The sequence below is a fragment of the Camelina sativa genome, chromosome 3 (assembly GCF_030686135.1).
Source record: "Camelina sativa cultivar CO46 ecotype springtype chromosome 3, ASM3068613v1".
Taxonomy (NCBI): Eukaryota; Viridiplantae; Streptophyta; class Magnoliopsida; order Brassicales; family Brassicaceae; genus Camelina; species Camelina sativa.
In genome coordinates this window covers 29532925-29551890 of record NC_141882.1, presented here as the reverse complement: position 1 = coordinate 29551890, position 18966 = coordinate 29532925, and the positions used below count along the sequence as shown (strand labels likewise).

The 18966-nt window shown below is 35.0% G+C and overlaps 1 protein-coding gene and 1 pseudogene across 1 annotated transcript; one reads left to right on the top strand and one right to left on the bottom strand.

Annotated features, from left to right (window-relative positions):
* The first annotated feature begins 15356 nt into the window (after positions 1-15356).
* LOC147947851 (protein GRIM REAPER pseudogene) lies at positions 15357-16265 on the top strand (annotated as a pseudogene).
* A 372-nt stretch (positions 16266-16637) lies between these two features.
* On the bottom strand, positions 16638-18886 carry LOC104778243 (uncharacterized). The gene is made up of 10 exons (XM_010502642.2): positions 18651-18886; positions 18241-18350; positions 18016-18147; positions 17861-17934; positions 17664-17769; positions 17487-17555; positions 17326-17390; positions 17137-17235; positions 16950-17049; positions 16638-16864 (listed from the first exon to the last, which is right to left on the bottom strand). The coding sequence occupies exons 1-10, from the start codon at positions 18793-18795 to the stop codon at positions 16802-16804; spliced, it is 963 nt and encodes a 320-aa protein (XP_010500944.2). The 5' UTR covers positions 18796-18886; the 3' UTR covers positions 16638-16801.
* Positions 18887-18966: the final 80 nt, after the last annotated feature.

Below are 18966 nucleotides of genomic sequence, written 5' to 3'. Positions count from 1 at the left end.
GGGAAAACGGCTAATTCACCCCTGAACTTAATTGCTTTATCGTATTCATACACAGATCTTTGGAGTGTGCCTAAAACTACATGAACTTAACTAAAATTTGAATTTTCCACATGAACTATCGAAATCAAGCCAAAACCATCAAATCGAGTAACAGTGTTATTGTTCCGTTAATATATGGTGATTGGATGCCACACCGGACCCTTAAACGACGTCGTTTTATTGTTTTAAGAAAAAAAAACAATTTGTTCAGAATAGGCAGTTGAACCCCCAACCTCTAATACTCACGACCAACCATAAAACCAGCTGAACTACAATAACTTTTCGTTAAATATGAAATGGATAAAAAATATATCTAAGACAACGCAGAAATTATAAAAGAAAAGGAAACCCTTTTCTCTGCTTTTGTTTTCTCTTCTCCGATAACATTGCGACTGTGACTGTTGATTTTTCATGGATTGGATCAAGAATTAGGATTTTTTTGTTAGTTCAGATCAAAATTGATTAAAATCATGTATAAAATCCGATCCTTAATAGCTGAACTTGATTTATAAAAAAAAAATTGTAACTGAAATTGAATTGGGTGATAAATATCTCAGCTCTTGACATCCTAATTTGAAATTAACCTCTATTGTTGATATATGACATCCTAATTTGAAATTAAGAAAACTTAATCGTCATAAATATCCCAATTGTTGAAGACGCGGCGAAAGAAGTGCGTAGAAACAAGAAAACGAAGATCGGGGAGGGGGGGGAGAAGAAAGGATAAGCTTTTATTTTTCTTAGTTTTTTAACCTGCATCGTATAAGTATATATACGTTTGTAATTGTACTATTTGTTACTATAGTTCAGCTGCTAAATTGCCTGCTCACGTGCATTAGAGTTCTATGGTTCGATCCTTGAGTTTTTGAAATTTATTTTACTTCAGTTTTTTTCTTAGAACAATAAAACAACAGTCGTTTAAGGGTCCAAAGTGGCATCCAGTCATCATATATTAACGGAACAGTAACACCGTTACTCGATTTGATGATTTTGGCTTGATTTCGATATTTCATGTGGAAAATTCAAATTTTAGTTAAGTTAATGTAGTTTGAAAATGCTCTCAGGCGCTTTGTTCGAGGTGTGTCTACCTAATTCCCGACCAAAGAATTTCCGCCGCACCTACCAAGTTTAGCCACCACTTCAGTCGTCGTCCACCGCAACTACTTTTTCCGGCGAGGGTTTTTTCCACATTTTACAGTTTTTTTTGCCTTTGCATTCACCTGAGGACACCCATTGGACTGCAAAGGTGCTCAAAGGAGCCTGCGGGGCTAATCCCATGGCTTCCAAAAATCCTACAAAAGTTGTTTCGTTCTCCAATTCAGCTATGGTTTGGTTGTTAGCTAATGGAAAGAGCTTCCTCAACTCAAAAGAGAGGACAACCTGACCTCTGTTTTTTACTGTCTAAGTACAGTCGGGGAGTTCCTGTTTTCTCTCCTTTTGTTTTGTTCGCAACACAACTTACGAGCTCCTCTCGTTTCCTTACGTTTACGTTTACGTACGTGTTACGTTTTTTTTTCTACAGTCTTTTGTTGGTCTTTCCTTCAGCTAGTTTCTAACGACTCTCTCCGGTCGTCAACCAACAAGCTCTCTAAATCTCGACACAAGGAAGCAAACATTACAGACGGGTTCTGTCTTTCCCTTTTTCTTACAAAGCTTCCCTGCTCTCCTTACCTAGTTTTCCTCCCTATTGTAGTACGAGCCTACTCACACCATGTCTGGGCGATATACTCGAGAGGAAAAAGGGAAAAGTTCGGATAGATCTTTCACTTGGAATAGAGACAAGCCACTACTGCTCCCAGATGAAGATGACTCTGAGCTGATTGAAGCTCACAAGCTGACTCTAATAGGGAGAGTTACAAATCCAGATGTTCAACGCACAAATGCTATTGTGAGTTTCTTCCCTCAGGTTTGGCGTTTGGAAGGAAGAATAACAGGAAAAGAACTGGGCAGAGAAAAGTTCATGTTCAAGTTTAAAACAGAATCAGAACTGCTTGGTGTCCTAGCAAAAGCCCCGTTTCATTTTAAGAAATGGATGGTGGTTATTCAGAGATGGGAGCCAATTTTCTCTGATACCTTCCCATGTTACATACCCTTCTGGATAAAGACCCCCATTCTCCCAGTCAATAGATGGACCCATGCAACATTCAAAATCATTGGAGATGAGCTGGGAAAATACCTAAACCATGATGCAACAGAAGGAAGGGTACAACTGCAAATTAACGCACTCAAGCCACTCATAATGAAGAAGATTATTCAATCATCCTCTGGAAGAGAGATGACACTTGAGCTTGAATATGAAAATCTTGAAAAGCATTGTTTTATTTGTCATTCTCTCACCCATGAAGGAAAAGCATGCAAGCTGAAACCTCCATCAACTGAGGCAGAGTTTCCACTAGGTCTCAACCAACAACAAACCTTGCAAAAAATTGAGGATCACAGGAAGAAGATAGAAGAGAGGAAACGAGCCCCCACTTTCTATACAAACAACGTGAGCAGAGCAAGGTACCAACCTTACATGAGGTCTCATAGATCCCAAGGACAGAGGCAAACCTTATAGGACTCAAAGTCAACCTCAGAGCATATCTAGACAAAGCGAGTCTAGGTACAGAGTTGAAGCAGATGACTATTCAGTCGGGAATAGTGATAGAAGAAGAGATAATCTGATCTCCAACAGGGGAACTGAGGCCTTCATGAAATCTTACTCTCAAGTGCGGACCTCCTCGTCCTTTAGAGATCGTGGACTCTCCTACACTCATGAGGCAGGACAACGGTACGCACAAAAGTATGTACCTAAATGCAACCCCATAGTTTCTAGGGAGGAAAAAGATGACACCTCTAGTAACTCTCGACTGCGGAATTCAGCTTTAGAGAGAGTTGATACCCCAATCTTACCTCCGGCCACCAATTCTGCTTCGATCATGAATCATACCCTCCAATCGGGTCTTTTAGTTCAATCAGGTCCTCTTTGTAATGAAGAGGAGATACAGGAAGAACCGTTACAAGAACGGGCCACCTCTCCTAATAGAATCCCAAGAATAACTAGTGGTGAACTAGGAGAAGGGTCGAGTGGTTCCCGAAACAGAAGACCTGCACTTGAACGAATAAACAACCCCTCTCCAAGCTCCAAAAGGACTCTGCAATCTGGTCGCAAGGTTCAAGCAGGCCTATCGGTTCGTTCAACAGAGCTACGAGAAGTTGCAGTTCACTACCTTGGGGCGGAGGGAATTGGAGAAGGAGAGGTACTCACTGCTAAATCTCTTCGGGACACTGCATCACATCTTTCACCACTGCAGCCTAATGATGCTTCAAATATTCATCAAAGACTCTCTTTCCCGTCAACAGAAGAAATTCTCTGCAGTCCCATTGAAGGTCATGTGAAACCACCATTAGCAAAACGATTGGGAAGAAAAGTTCAACCGCAACGAAGAACTTCTCAGGTTAAGACCTCAGCAAACGGCCGCACAAAGACCCCAACAGTGAATCCAAAGGCTAAACAACCAAAAGGAGCTTCAAGGAAAACTATCCCTTGCAGCCCACTTCAAGGAGCAAGCACAAGAAAGAGGAACTCAATAATACAAACAAAAACCTCCAAGAAGAAGCTGTGTGTAGATACAGCTAGGGATAGTACTCAAAATGAATGCTTACCTCTTAATGAGGTGGAACAATGTAATCTCAATGTTACATCTACTTCTAAGGCCGTAATGCCTTCATCTTGTAAGGGTTCGGTGGTTTTCCAGAAGCCACCCAATGTTGATCAATGATTACAACCAGTTGGAACTGTCAAGGGCTTGGAAACTCCCTTACAGTTCGACGCCTTAGGGAGATACGACTGGATATCTTCCCGGACATAACGTTTCTCATGGAAACAAAGAATCAAGACGACTTTGTTCACCGTGTTTTCTAGTGGATGGGTTACAAAAATGAATTCACAGTCCCACCAATTGGCCTTAGTGGCGGCTTTGCCCTGTTTTGGAAGGAAGATGTGGAGCTAGAGATTCTAGACTCCTCACCAAACTTCATTGACACAAAGGTAAAGGTGAAAGCAAAAACGCTATACATAACCTTCGTTTACGGTGATCCGGTAGTGAGTAAACGTAAAGAGGTGTGGGATAAACTATCAGATTTGGGAGCAAACAGAGATTTACCATGGCTGCTCATGGGTGATTTCAATGATATATTAGATAACTCTGAGAAAAGAGGAGGAAGACTAAGACATGAGGGGTCCTTCATTGAGTTCAGAAGTTTTGTTTCTAGCAATGGCCTTTGGGATGTAAAACACTCAGGAAACCCGTTATCTTGGAGGGGAATGAGACATTTACACTTTGTACGTGCCAGACTAGACCGGGCAATGGGAAATAATGCATGGATGGAGAGCTTTCCATCAAGTAGATCAGAGTACCTTAGATATGAGGGAGCAGATCATAGGCCAGTGGTTACTTATTTAGATGATTCAAGGGTTAAAAAAAGGGGTATGTTCAGATTTGATAACCGACTAAGTGAGAAAGAAGAAGTGACAAAGCTAATTCAAGAAACTTGGAACAGCTTAGATAATGCTTCAGTGGCGACCAAGATCTCTCATTGTCGAAAAGAGATAATAAAATGGGCAAAGGAACAAAACCAAAACAGTGCTAAAATAATCTCAGAATCCCAACAAGCGTTGGAAGCAGCCTTGTCTGCAGATACCCCTGACCCCGAGGAAATAGGAAGGCACACAACGATCCTTGAAAAAGCTTATCTAGAAGAAGAAAAGTTTTGGAAACAGCGTAGCAGAGTGATGTGGCTGCAAAGTGGTGATCGTAACACAAGTTATTTCCATGCGACAACCCGAAACAGAAGAACTATAAACAGATTCACGGTCTTGGAAACTGAAAACGGGATCGCAGTGCATGAGGAGCCACAAATGGTGAAGGTTATTTCTGATTTCTATAATGATCTTTTTAAGTCAAATGAGAACTCAGACTTTAGTGTGGTGGAAGAAGCCTTGGAGACAAAAATCTCAGAAGAACAGAATGCCAAGCTTACAAAAATTCCAGATGCCAAGGAAATTAAAGATGCTGCTTTCTCCATCCATCCTGCAAAGGTGCCAGGGCCAGATGGTTTCTCGGCAGGTTTTTACCGAAGCTATTGGGACATCATTGGAAAGGACATTATAGCAGAAACTCAAAAATTCTTTGTCTCTAAAGTGTTCCCCACAAACTTCAATGCAAGACATGTTCGACTAATACCCAAAGGTTTGGGTCCACGGAATGTCTCTGACTACCGTCCTATTGCCTTGTGCAATGTTTCTTACAAAATTGTGGCAAAGATTCTCACCAAACGGCTCCAACCACTACTTCAGAGTATTATTTCAGAAACTCAATCCGCCTTTGTCCCAAAACGCGCCATCTCGGATAATGTCCTCATTACACATGAGACACTGCACTACCTTCGCAACTCTAAGGCAAAGAAGAAGTGTGCTATGGCGGTTAAAACGGATATGAGCAAAGCTTATGATAGAATAGAGTGGGATTTTCTTAGGAAAGTGATGGAACGTCTGGGGTTTAGCAACACACGGATAGAGTGGATCATGGAGTGCGTTTCAACAGTCACTTACTCTTACCTAATAAATGGAGATGCACAAGGTCAAGTTATCCCGTCAAGAGGACTACGCCAGGGTGATCCGCTCTCCCCTTATCTCTTTATCTTATGTACAGAGGTTTTATCGGGGTTATGCAAACAAGCCCAACTAGATGGTTCATTACCAGGAGTGAAGGTGGCAAGACAAAGCCCTTTGGTAAACCATTTGCTTTTCGCCGATGATACAATGTTTTTCATGAGGTCGGATCAAAAGAGCTGCAATAGCTTAACAAAAATTCTTCAAAAGTACGAGAGAGCAAGTGGTCAACGTATCAATGTAGATAAATCTTCTATCACATTCTCGGCTAAAACCTCAAGAGAGATGAAGACAAAGGTTAAAAGAGATCTTGGTATCCAAAAAGAGGGTGGAAATGGCAAGTACCTAGGACTACCAGAGAACTTTGGAAGAAGAAAAAGAGATGTTTTTGAATCTATTGTAGACAAAATAAGACAGAGATCCCACAGTTGGTCTTCACGGACCCTATCGGGAGCGGGTAAACAAGTCTTACTGAAATCTGTTCTTTCTTCAATGCCATCATATGCAATGACTTGCTTCAAGTTACCAGGTTCTCTTTGTAAGAGAATCCAATCAGTTCTAACTAGATTTTGGTGGGATGATAAACATGACAAGCAAAAAATGAGTTGGGTAGCATGGACAAAACTTACAAGACCAAAAAATGCAGGTGGGCTCGGGTTTAGAGACATGGAACGTTTCAATGACGCCTTACTAGCCAAAATAGCCTGGAGACTACTCAAGGAACCTAATACACTGCTGGCTCGTGTCCTCTTAGGCAAATATTGCCACTCTTACTCTTTTATGGAGTGTTCTATTCCGTCAAATCCCTCTCATGGCTGGAGAAGTATCATAGCTGGTCGTAATGTGATAAAACAAGGTGCAGGATGGCTAATAGGTAATGGAGAAAGCGTTAAGATCTGGCGAGACCCGTGGCTCTCTACTACCACTCCTCTCTGCCCCTATGGCCCCATAAAAGAGCACCAAGAGGGAGAAACGGTTTCCAGCCTTCTCGACCCATCTACCAATCAATGGAACTGGAGTAAAATCAGAGAAGAACTACCACAGTATGTGGATTGCATCAAACAAATCCCCCTGGCCCCGTAAAGGAGAGAGGACCAACTAGTTTGGCTACCTGTCAAATCTGGGCAGTATACCACAAGATCTGGTTATGGTATAACTTCCACTTTTGATATCCCAGATGCTGCTTTAAACTTCAACTGGCAATCTCATCTGTGGAAGCTTCACACCTCTCCAAAAGTTAAAAACTTTTTGTGGAAAGCTATGTCTGATGCGTTACCGGTGGGGGAACAACTAGCTCGACGAGGACTAAATGCAGAGGTCACATGTCGCAGTTGTGGAGAAACAGAATCAGTCTCTCACCTTCTTCTACATTGCAGGCGTGCAAAAGAGGTGTGGCTTAAGGCTCCCATTCTCCATCTGGAAATAAGCTCCACAACAACTATAGAAGACTTTCTCTCCTTAGCGAAGCATAAGTGCAATCTACCTCCGTCGGGGGTATCAAAGGGGGAGTTGTATCCATGGATTTGTTGGCAGCTATGGCTTGCCCGCAACAGCTTAGTTTTTGAGGACAAAGAGATCCCTGTTTCAGACATTTTGATAAGAGCGATAAAATCTGCGAGAGAATGGCAAGAAGCCCAAAATATGTTGACGACCCCTCGGCTAACCACGGATCAACCGGAACAACCAGTACAAACGTCTAGTTGCAAAGTGTTTGTGGATGCTGCATGGAATTCCACGACCGGTAACGGAGGTTTCAGATGGGCTGTAGTGAACGCAGATTCTGCATATGAAGAACGCTTCTCCGATCACAAAGAAAGCATAGGCTCAGCTTTAATAGCGGAAGCATGGGCAGTTTTTCTGGCTTTGAAACATTCTCTCCTCTTGAATAAAACAGAGCTGCAACTCTTCTCGGACTGTCAAAACCTTATCAATCTGATCAATGAAGATGGCTTCCACATTGAGCTTTTTGGACTCTTACAAGATATCCGAGAACTTCGGAGTAGTTTTGATGCTATATCTTTCACCTTTATTCCTCGTCTTGCCAATCATGTGGCAGATTCGTTAGCAAAAGAGGCTTTAGTCTCATGTGACTTATTGGGTTTAAACTCTATTTCTATTAAATGAAAGCTATTTGGTGAACAAAAAAAAAAGTTAAGTTAATGTAGTTTTAGGCACACTCCAAAGATCTGTGTATGACTACGATAAAACAACTAAGTTCAGGGGGAATTAGCCGTTTTCCCGCCAAAAGACTACTATGATCTTCATTTTGGGGATTGACACAGTTTCCAGATCCTCAGATCTGATTCTGCCTATTAAATTCACTGTTTAGACAATTTCACTGGTTTTTTTCCTTTTTTTTTTGTTTGAATAAGATCTATGATTAAAAACTCTTCTATCTCTGGTTTCATTTTGATTGAAGATGTTTGTTCCTCTTGTTTTTGTTTCATCTGATTGAAGAACAGGGGAGAAATCACACAAAAAGGAAATCCTAAAAGATTGATATTCCATCTCATATCAAAAAAATCAAAATTCTTAACAACTAAATCAAACAACAAGAATCTCCAGCGGAGATCCACCACCATAAATCAAGAAGAAACTCTAATCATATCCCCAACTTAGATAGACCGAAGACCAGAAAACATTGCCACGACATGTTTTTGTTTCATTTGACATAATTATGGGTAATTTATTTTATTTTTATTTAATTTCAAAAATAATAAAGTCCACTAGTAATGACTTTCAAATCCATTAGTAATGCCATTCAAATCCACTAATAATGACAACAAATTCACGTTAAATGAATTAGAAAACTTTTGAATTATAAAATCCACTAGTAATTGAAATCTATTAAAATCTTTCGTTCAATAACACCCCCTTAGCTTGATTTCTCTGTTACTTATTATTTTATTTTTGTTTAATTAGGCCTGGGCATTCAGGTACTTGTTCGGGTTCGGTTTGGGTATTTCGGATTTTCGGGTTTAGAGGTATAGGACCCGTTCGAATATTTCTAGACTTCGGGTTCGGATCGGGTTCGGTTCGAGTATTTCAGGTTCGGATTTGGATTACGCCTCAGTTCACCAAATTCAAAATCTTAGTATCTAATTTAGTCTAAATTATTCAATAATACGCAATATATCTGAAATTTTAGAGTATTTTTTTACCCAAGTTTACTAAGAAACAGTTTAAATACTTCAAATTATGGAAAATATCTAAAAAATCTGAATATTTTAGATACTTATATTATTAAAATTATAAATATTACTAATATAATACTATTATATATTAATAATATCGGTATATTTGGATACCCGTTCGGATTTCGGTTCGGGTTTTCGGATTTAGAGATTTAGAACCCATTCGGATATTTTACAATTTCGGATACGGGTTCGGATCGGGTTCTTTGATCGGGTTCGGATCGGATCTTCGGGTCCGGGTATTTTGTCCAGGCCTATGTTTAATAATACAATTCTGTAATATATTTGGAAAAAAAATTAGCATACAGTTTTATAATCCTCACCACAAGCATGTGACATAATGAGTTGTGTCTACGGAATGTATTATGTTTTAAAACTAGGTTTTCACCCGTGGTACACCGCTGGACTAAATTATAAATTATTGCATTTTAAATAATAATTTTGAAGATATTTAGTTTTCAAAATCTCAATTAATTAACTTTTATCTAATTTATTTATAATTTTGTTTAGAATGTTTTTTCTTCTTCTTACGTTTTATACAATTTAGAACCTAATTACATTATATTTGTTATTAGCTAGATAGAATATAAAATTTAAAAACACTTACTTTGTTTTCTATAATTAAACAGAGGTATATGTCTATATGGTTTGTTAGTGCATATTTTTATGTGTATACAATTATTTTTATTTTTTGGAATTTTAAGAAGTATGTGTAATATTTTGTAGTTCATATACTAAATAATGTATAAGTTAATTTTCCAAACTATGACTACAAATCTATAGTATATGAAATAAACTAATAGTTTTAGTGTTAGTTCTATAGTCCAAACCCGCCATGCTAAGTGGATCACGCAACATGTTTAAAGATTTTTAATCTGCAAAAACTCATCTAAAAGTTACTTTTTATCAAAGCAAATTTTCAATGTTTTATCAAGTAAAGAACAATACTTAGGTTCACGAGTTTACTTTCACGGGATCACTTCTAGGGTAAACTTCTTCATTCACCTCCTTATAAAATAAGGAAATAAAATCTGTATACATTTGCAATTATGTTTGTTACCTTTTAAAACACTTAGTTTCAATAAAAAAAAAATCAAATATAAATAAAGTTAATTTGTTTATTAAATTAATTATTTAATGCTAATGTCATCCCTGTAAATAAGTGTCAACTTCAGGAATTATTTTATAAATGTCTCCAAAAATGTATATATAGATTATGTTTTGGTTTTAGGAATCGTAGTTTACACTTGCAAGTTCGTTATTTTGTACTCTACTACATGGGTTTAAATACAAACTATAGTTCTTTGTTTTTTCCTAGTTCCTACTCTTGATAAAATATTTCAGTTTTTTCGGATAAATATAAAGTTGGTTTTTATCTCTTCTCCTTCCTCCACGCCATCTCTTCTTATTTTCAATTTAAACAATAATTCACATCATAAAAATAAAAATTTAACGATAACTTATCAATTAATTCACTCATTTTTTTAATATTTTTATTATTAAAAACAATGATTTACAATATAATAAACTAAAATATAACCAAAAACAAAATGAAAAAAGTACAACAAAAAAAAAGAACAAAGTAAAATATGAATAGAGAATACATAAATATAAAATTAGATATTTCTATCATAACATATAATAATTGTGTAAATATTTGTAAAAAAACTAAAAATAGGAGAGAAAAAAAGCTATCATATATTTAATGGAACAACAAATACTTTCAAAAGGTACAATTATTAGGATAAAGAAAATAATTTAAAAAAAAACACAAAAGTTTAAAGGTTTTTCAAATCAAGAGGTTATTCAATTATTAGTGTTAAATTATAAATTCATGTTATCGATTAAAAGTTGATGTATATTATTATTTTCAATTATAGTATAATATAATTAATATTCTATATATATATATATTTAAAACTTGAGACTATGTTTGTCAGTGTTAAATTATAAATAAAAGTTACCGATTAAAATCAGAAGGATTTGGTGCATATTATTTTTTAGAATACTAAATAATATAAATAATTAAAATAGTTTGAGTGATCTGTGTTATTTATCGTTTTCAAAATTGAAAAATGGTGAATTTTGGTAAACAAAGGTATATCCAAAAACGGAGAAAATATTATTCAAGTGATCAAAAATTAAAATAATGTATATATTTAAGAGAAATGTATAAGGTTACTTTAAATTAAACATATTAAAAAAACTTATTATGAACATCACACACACACACACACACAAAAGTGAAAAATACTAAGAAGAAATTTGAAAATTCTATTTGTAGAGTTTAATTAAAATGAGTTTGTAGAATTTTAAATAAAATTTGAAAAGAATCCTATTTTGGATAAATACAAATATTTAAAAACTAGATTAATTTTATGAGTTTGTACATTTAGGAGAATAAAAAAAAAAACACTATATAGAAAACATAGTAGACTATACACATTTTAAAGTAGAAACAATTATATATGTGAACATAATTTTTCTTTTGTCAAATAGTTAAGATAAAATGTAATATTTGATGTTATAATGTGATGTTTATGGATAGAAACAAGTCTAATTATAAGATTCATTATTAGGAAGAAAATGTTTTAAGTGTAGCACAAAACTGTCAAAGAAAGTTTGCGACAAAAGATGGATATATTCTCTTAGATTTTTTTACATCTACGTTAGGAAGTAATATAACTCAACCGATAAAAAAGTATGGGAAGATGAAAAAAAAAAAAAAAAAGTTACGATATATCTTCATAATCAATATATTATAAGTGAGATAATATAATATAAAAAGAGAGTAGATGTAAGAGATGACGAGTGTATACCAGAAAATAAATATATAATTAATTGTAAAAATGTTAAAAGAGATAGATAAGTTATATATTGCTTAGTAAAATAAATTTAACATCTATATAGATTTATACTTTTACTATTAAATAATTATAATTATATTCAATGGTTCACATTAATAATAAAAAACTATACTCCTTGCGCAACGCCCGAGTTATAAATCTAGTAGATTATAATTAAGATTATAAAAAAATATACTATTGTCATGCACCATAAACATTATTTAGTTTTTTTATTCCATGCATGTTTGAACGTTCCCGGCCGTTTTCCATTTTTTATAAGGTAAATGTCATCAGGTTTGGCAACCCAAAGACGCTGTTGAGCACATTGACCAACGTCGGCCATGTTGTATGCTATAAATTCTTGACTATGTCGCATGTACAATCCATATTTCAAACCACAAGTCCATCTTGTCTTTCCGATAAAAATATAAATCTTTTTGAATTGTAAATTTACGACATCTCGATTTTCATATCTGGAATGACAATGGTATTGGAGAACCAAACCGGGACCAAGATTGTTCTCAATTGCAATTTGGTTTGGCTCACATGGAGACATTTCAAATGCTACATTTAACCCAAAACACATTGCAATAACAAACATACAAATCATCAGACGATTCATTTCTTTTTTTTTTATCTAGGATATTTTTGGAGTAATATGAAACTTTTTGGAGAGTAATATGCATGAATCTAATGACATCAAAGTGTAGTATTTATAATGATTTTGTGCGGTTAATAATTTAGTCTAATTTTTTGTGTGGGCTTAATTAATAAGTTAAATTGAAACACAAATACATATGAACTAAAAATAGATAGTGTAGAAAAGTATGGTTGAACTAGTAAATAGAAAACCAAAGAAAATCAACGTTACAATTACAAATTTTGTTGTAAATTTTATTGGAGTTTGAACGATTCTTAGTGATAAGGATGTTGGTTCTATAATATATGAATTAATTAGTTATTGTAAAAGAACTTGAAGAATTTTTCAGCCTGTAAGAATAGGAGTTTTATATATAGTTTAAGCATGTAAGGTCATATTAGGAATCATGGACATCCAATCCAAAACCAATTGATAAGGAGTGGAGTGGTCCATGAACCTTATATATTACCCAATATTTACTCATTTAGTCTATGTGGGGATATTGGTTCTAATAGGTTCCCTCGAGATGTGGGTGGGAAACGGTTCGACACGGAAACTGTCCAAACCCAACATCTCGGAAATACCACAACAAGACATACCATTTATATGGGCCATATAGGTGAGAAACCATTTCTTTTGTGGGAAATTGTTTATTGGGCTTAACCTTGAGCTCTGATACCATATTAGGAATCATTGACATCCAACCCAAAACCAATTGGCAATGAGTGGGGTGGTCATGAACCTTATATATTACCCAGTATTTACTCTCTTACTGGATGTGGGGTATTGGTTCTAATAGGGCATTATCTTTTTAGGAGATGACTTAAGCAAAGAAGTTAATACCTATTTATTGTATATACGTAAACATAAACGCAAATGCTAAAAATAGTCGATATATGATTTCCAAATTCTTCGTCTGACAGGCTAAACCACGCCCAATTTCTTACTATAGCTACTTGAAATACTTATAGCAATCAAACGTGGAGTCCCGCATCTATGAGATTCATTCGATTACTATTATAGTATTATCCCACATAGTTTATATCATTATTTAAAGATTCTTGTCTGAGTTTTAATGCATATACTTTATACAATTGTCAACACCCATAGGCTTCATAGCTTATACCTTATAAGCCTTTGCATGTCATGTGCGGCGTAGAGTTTGGAATTATTGATCATATTATATAATTAACGAAAAACACAATTATTTCTTATATATTTCAATATAATTAGCGGTGCGCATAAGGTTTATAATTGAATCCTCCTACTTTTCTGTACCCGCCGGCCATTAATAAGTGGAAAAGGTCAATGGTCAATGACAAATTGTCACAACGTTAAGGACCTCACGCCTCACGGTCCCGAGTAAAGTATTCAACTTAGATGGTTACGAAACGACTGTCACGAACGATAGATAGTGACACGTAGAGAGAGAGAGAGGCACATTACAGTCGCCAGGTTCCGTTGCGCAGTAACCGTAACCGGTGTACGTGACTCATACCGGCTTTAGTGGCAAAAAAGGAGGATCTAGTGCCACCGTCACCACACGTGCGTCGTTTGAACAAAAGAAACACTTGTTTAAGAGACAACTCATGTTCATGTACTTGATGATCACTTGTGCTGTTTTCTTATTGGTGATGTTGTTTGTTCCCACATGATTTTCAATAATATTTATACTAATTTGACTCCCTTTTAAAAATTATTGTCGTACACGTACGTAGTCACGAATTTAAACCATACTCGAGATCAAACAAATTTCGCATATACGTATAATAAAATACAGGTACGTATAATATAAGATACAGTAAAACCTCTATAAATTAATAATATTGAAACCATTAATTTCTATTAATTTATAGAAGTTTTAATTTCTGGATAAATTAATAATTATTAATTTATAAAGAGAATTTGCTAATTTGGTAAAAAAAAGTTTGAAAATAAGATTATTGTTATAATTAATATTTTTATAAAACCATTTAAAATGAAAATAAAAATTATCATGTTTTGAAGATAATACTCAAATATTTTTATATAGTAAAAATATTATAAGTAAACTCTAATAAAAGTTAATGTGTATGTATATACATATATTTAGATAATTTTATATAATTATTAATTTATATTATTGATGGGACCATATATTTACAAAATATTTTCAAAAAAATTATTATCTTATTATATTATCGATTTATGACCAAAATTACACTAGTCCCAACTTGAGACCGAATAAATTTATTAATTTATAGAAATTATTAATTTATCGAGTATTAATTTATAGAGTTTCTACTGTATGTCCAGAACAAAACAAAAGTAACCTTTGATCAAATTAAAATAAGATATTTATAGAAACGTATATATCAAAGTAATGAGAGTTATACATCAACTAGATAATAATATAAATCGATTTAAAAAAAATTATTATAAGTAGATCAATTGGTGATAGTCATGTGGAAATGTTGTTAAAGGGTGAAGACCAGAGTTTGAGGAATGCTTGACGCACCAACAAAATTACTGGTAGATTTGGATGTGAAATTTTGTATGTTTCTTATGTAACCATAACAATATATACTAAATTACTCGGTAGTTTAATTTTTTAAAAGGACATATTACTTTCTAGTTTGTGTGGTTTGTTTTCCAAGTTAAGTTGTTTTTTTTTACAACTTTCTGTTATATACTTGAAATATTTTAAAAATATCCTTACTATATTATTTGTGAAAATATCGCAATCTAAAATTAGTATATTAGTATATTAAACTTTATTTTTAACGCTATAGTCAATATTTTTTGTATACTGTCATTAACCATAATTTTTTTTCCTGATATGTTTTCACCAATCAGATCCAAAAGTGTATGACGTAATCTAGACAACAATCACTTGTGGTAGCCTAGATTTGAGGAATAATCAATCAATTCAATTTAGGAATTGCTTATAAAAAGTCAATTTCTCTTAAATAAATTTAAATTCGAATTTTCAATAATGTGTTTGCTGCCTTAAAATACCCTTCATTGGCAAGAACACAGATCTTCTCTTGAGTCCCACTCTTCCCTTCCTTGCTTCTTCTCTGCTCCAAAGCCAAACTCTCTTTGGCTAATTTTTTTACATAAAACAAAATGGCCATAATTAAGCTCCCTAATACGTTCATTAAACCCACCTCACTTCTCTCCTTAATCCTCTATTTCCTAATAACAGCAACACTTAGTCCTACCTTGGTTTTAGCTGATGAAGAAGTTGTCGACCAAGATGAAGACCCGGATTACTACACTCTTGACGAAGCTCCCTCGATACTATCCAATGTGACTATTTCATCCAAAACCAGGCTACTAGTTTCCCAGTACAAGAAGATCAAGAAAGGAATGAGATGTCACGTCGCGAGTTACAATATTTGCAATGGCGTAAAAGCGAACAACGGGACAAGCCTATTGCATTGCTGCAAGAAGCATTGTCGGAATATCCTAGGAGATATGAATAACTGTGGTCGATGCGGTCACAAATGTGGTTTCGGGCAACGTTGTTGTGGTGGAGTTTGCACTTACGTTAACTTTAACCCTAACCATTGTGGGAAATGCACGAGGAAATGTGCATCCGGGGTCAAATGTGAGTACGGGTATTGTGGGTATGCTTGATTTTAAATATTAAAGAAGAAAAAAAAAAGACGAAAATGAGTGCTATATCGTAATTTTGAGTTGTTTTCTTTTTTTTTTTTTTTTTTTTTTGAGTTGTTTTCTAGTTTTGGTTTTCTTGAGGGAACCGTTATTAGCATACCTAAGAATTTCACTTCTACAAAATCTTCATGCATACGCATGTTATGATTTTGTAAGTGAGTATACAAATATATGTAATCACAAACAGTATTATTTAATAATCATAAATAAATAAAATATTATACTCTTGATTATTTTTTTCGTTTTACAATTGTAGTTGAGATTAATTTTTGATCCATTTGTTGGTTTCATATATTGATATTAGAAAAAAAATTGAAAAAGAAAAGAAAATGAGTGTCATATCATATCGTAATTTTTGAGTTGTTCTATTTTTTAGTTTTCCTGAAGGAACCGTTATTAGCGTACGTAAAGGAGTTCACTTCACAAAATCTTCATGCATAGGCATGTTATGATTTTGTAAGTGAGTATACAAATATATGTAAACACAAAAATTATTATTTAATAAACATAAATAAATGAAATATTATACTCTTGATCATTTTTTCGTCGGTTCTTTTACAATATAGTTGAGATCCATTTGTTGGTTTCATATATTAATTTTAACATGAGTAAAAATCAAGATTAATTCATTCATCTTATTTTAGCTATGATTATACAAAATGTCAACAAACGAAGAAATGAGAACAAAGAAACAAAAAAAAAACTGATTATGAGAAGAGAAAGAGAGAAAGGTCCTATAAACTTCTTGAATCTTGATGCTTCTTTCTTTCTAAATATATCTGATGATTTCAACTGCAAATTTTCCCTTCTTCGTTTCATTGATCTCTCCAATCTGTGATTCAAAAACAAGTTAACACAAGAGTTTAATACTTTGAAACTAATCACTAAGTAAAAAACTCACTTTCCAAGTTTTTTACCTTAAGTCTCCCTTTCCCGCTAACGGAGACAATATCACCAGTCTTCACTAAGGTTCCGTTCTTAGTAACGGTTGCCCAATTAACCCGAACGTCTTTACTACTGCATTTCGCAGAAGAATGCTGTTTAGCTAAATTAGAATGCAGTGAAAGATCTCACATAGACGAAAGAAAGATTTCTTTTACGTACCTAATAAGATCAACAAGCTTTGACCGCGAAATCTTAAAACCAGCACTAGCTACTGCATCTATTCTTAACGAGGCTTCCACAGTTTTAAAGGTATTTGTCCTAATTAATACACAAAACAGTCAAGCCAATGCAAAAACACTTTTTCAACGCTAAAAATCGTGTATGTTCCTAAGGGATTAGCACTCATACCTAGGAGGTTCGTATTCAAGAGCAAGCAAAGGTATCTTCGTACAAGTTACACCAACATTTCCGACCTATGAATAAATTTTTATTTTACATCAGATGATCAGAGTACTGCAGAGCAAGGATTTAGTCAATGGATTATAAAGATTAGCCAGAAAAGTTAAAACCTTGTCGAGAGCAGATACAACAAAGTCAACTAGTTCAGGAACAATCAGGACCTGAGCTCCCTTTTCCTCCTTCAGTAATCATCAAAGTCATTTAGCCAAAGAAATGATGAAACAAGGAAAGATTTTGTAATGGAGCTGACAAGTGTTTGTTATATAGAATCAATCAAATGATGATACCTGAATTAAGATATCCCCAAGTTTCTCCCTGGAAATTCCTGTGCCAAGAATCGCGCCGAGGAAGTCACCGTGAGAACAAGGTTGAAACCCAAAATCCCCTGTGATACTATAAGTTGAAAAAAAACAACATAGACACACTCAGATGTTGACAAGAAAAAAAAACTCAAAAAGAGAACATTACAATTCAAGACTTGTACCTTAAAGCTGCAACTATATCTGGATCACTGGTTAACACATCAGGATGTCCAATAGAGATCCTACACCGTTCAGCCTAAGAGACAAAAGACAGATTCCACCTCAGCTTATGCTAACATTTTCAGAGGAAGCTTTTCGTTGAAAGATGAAAACAAACCTCAGGGTAACCTCCTTGAGAAACTATCTTAACATCAACAAATTTCCCCAATACTGAAACTGATTCTTTAACAATAGGTGGTGTGAGAAAATCTGTGTGCAGAACTTCTCTTCTTGATGCTGCACGTCTCGCCTATAAACAATCACACCATTGAGATACACTGAGATTGAAGACGTATCCTCATAGAAACAGAGAATTAAGGTAGAGAACAAAGGAGAATAGTACCATTTCAAGAATTTGCTTAACTTCTTTAGCAACAGCTTGGTCTCCAACTCCTTTGAGGAGGAAATCTACATCTCCCCTTATTGCTTCTGCAACGTGACATCTTCTCAAAGCTGCAAATTTTTTTGGACATTTCATCAGAAAAAACAAAACTTTAGTGAAGTCTCATACAGTTAGTTTGATTGCAAGCTTCACTCTCTAAGATTAAGAAAGTTCAACTAAGAGAACACGTAAAGACAAGTTCATGCCCTAACCTCAAAATTCCCAATTAAAAAGTTGCAAAATTTCATCAAGAAGAATCAATTGAAGGTGTTCTTCGTCAAGCAAGTTCGATGGTGAATCCAAAATCATCACTAATTTCAGACAAATACAAAGTAGTAAACAAAACCAAGGTAAGTAATGGGGGAATGAACCTGGATGTCGGAGAGGAAACGATGCGAGAGTGGAGAGATTTGTGATAAGGGTTTTGTGATTTGTGCGAAGTTGAGAAGAAGCTGCCACTGACCGGAAAGCTTGTCTCAAGATGACCCATGGAGGAGCCAAGCTCGTGACAGCCATAGCTGTTCTCGTCTCTGAAACCTTTGCTTAAGGAGAAGCCTCTGAGTCCATTAGAAGGTTTCTTTGTCCCCTAATACCACTCGAACACCTCACTCTGGGCCAGAGGGTTTAGTCCTAGCAATGAGGCATAGTAGCAACTAAACAAAACGTCTGGGAACATTGGTGGTAACT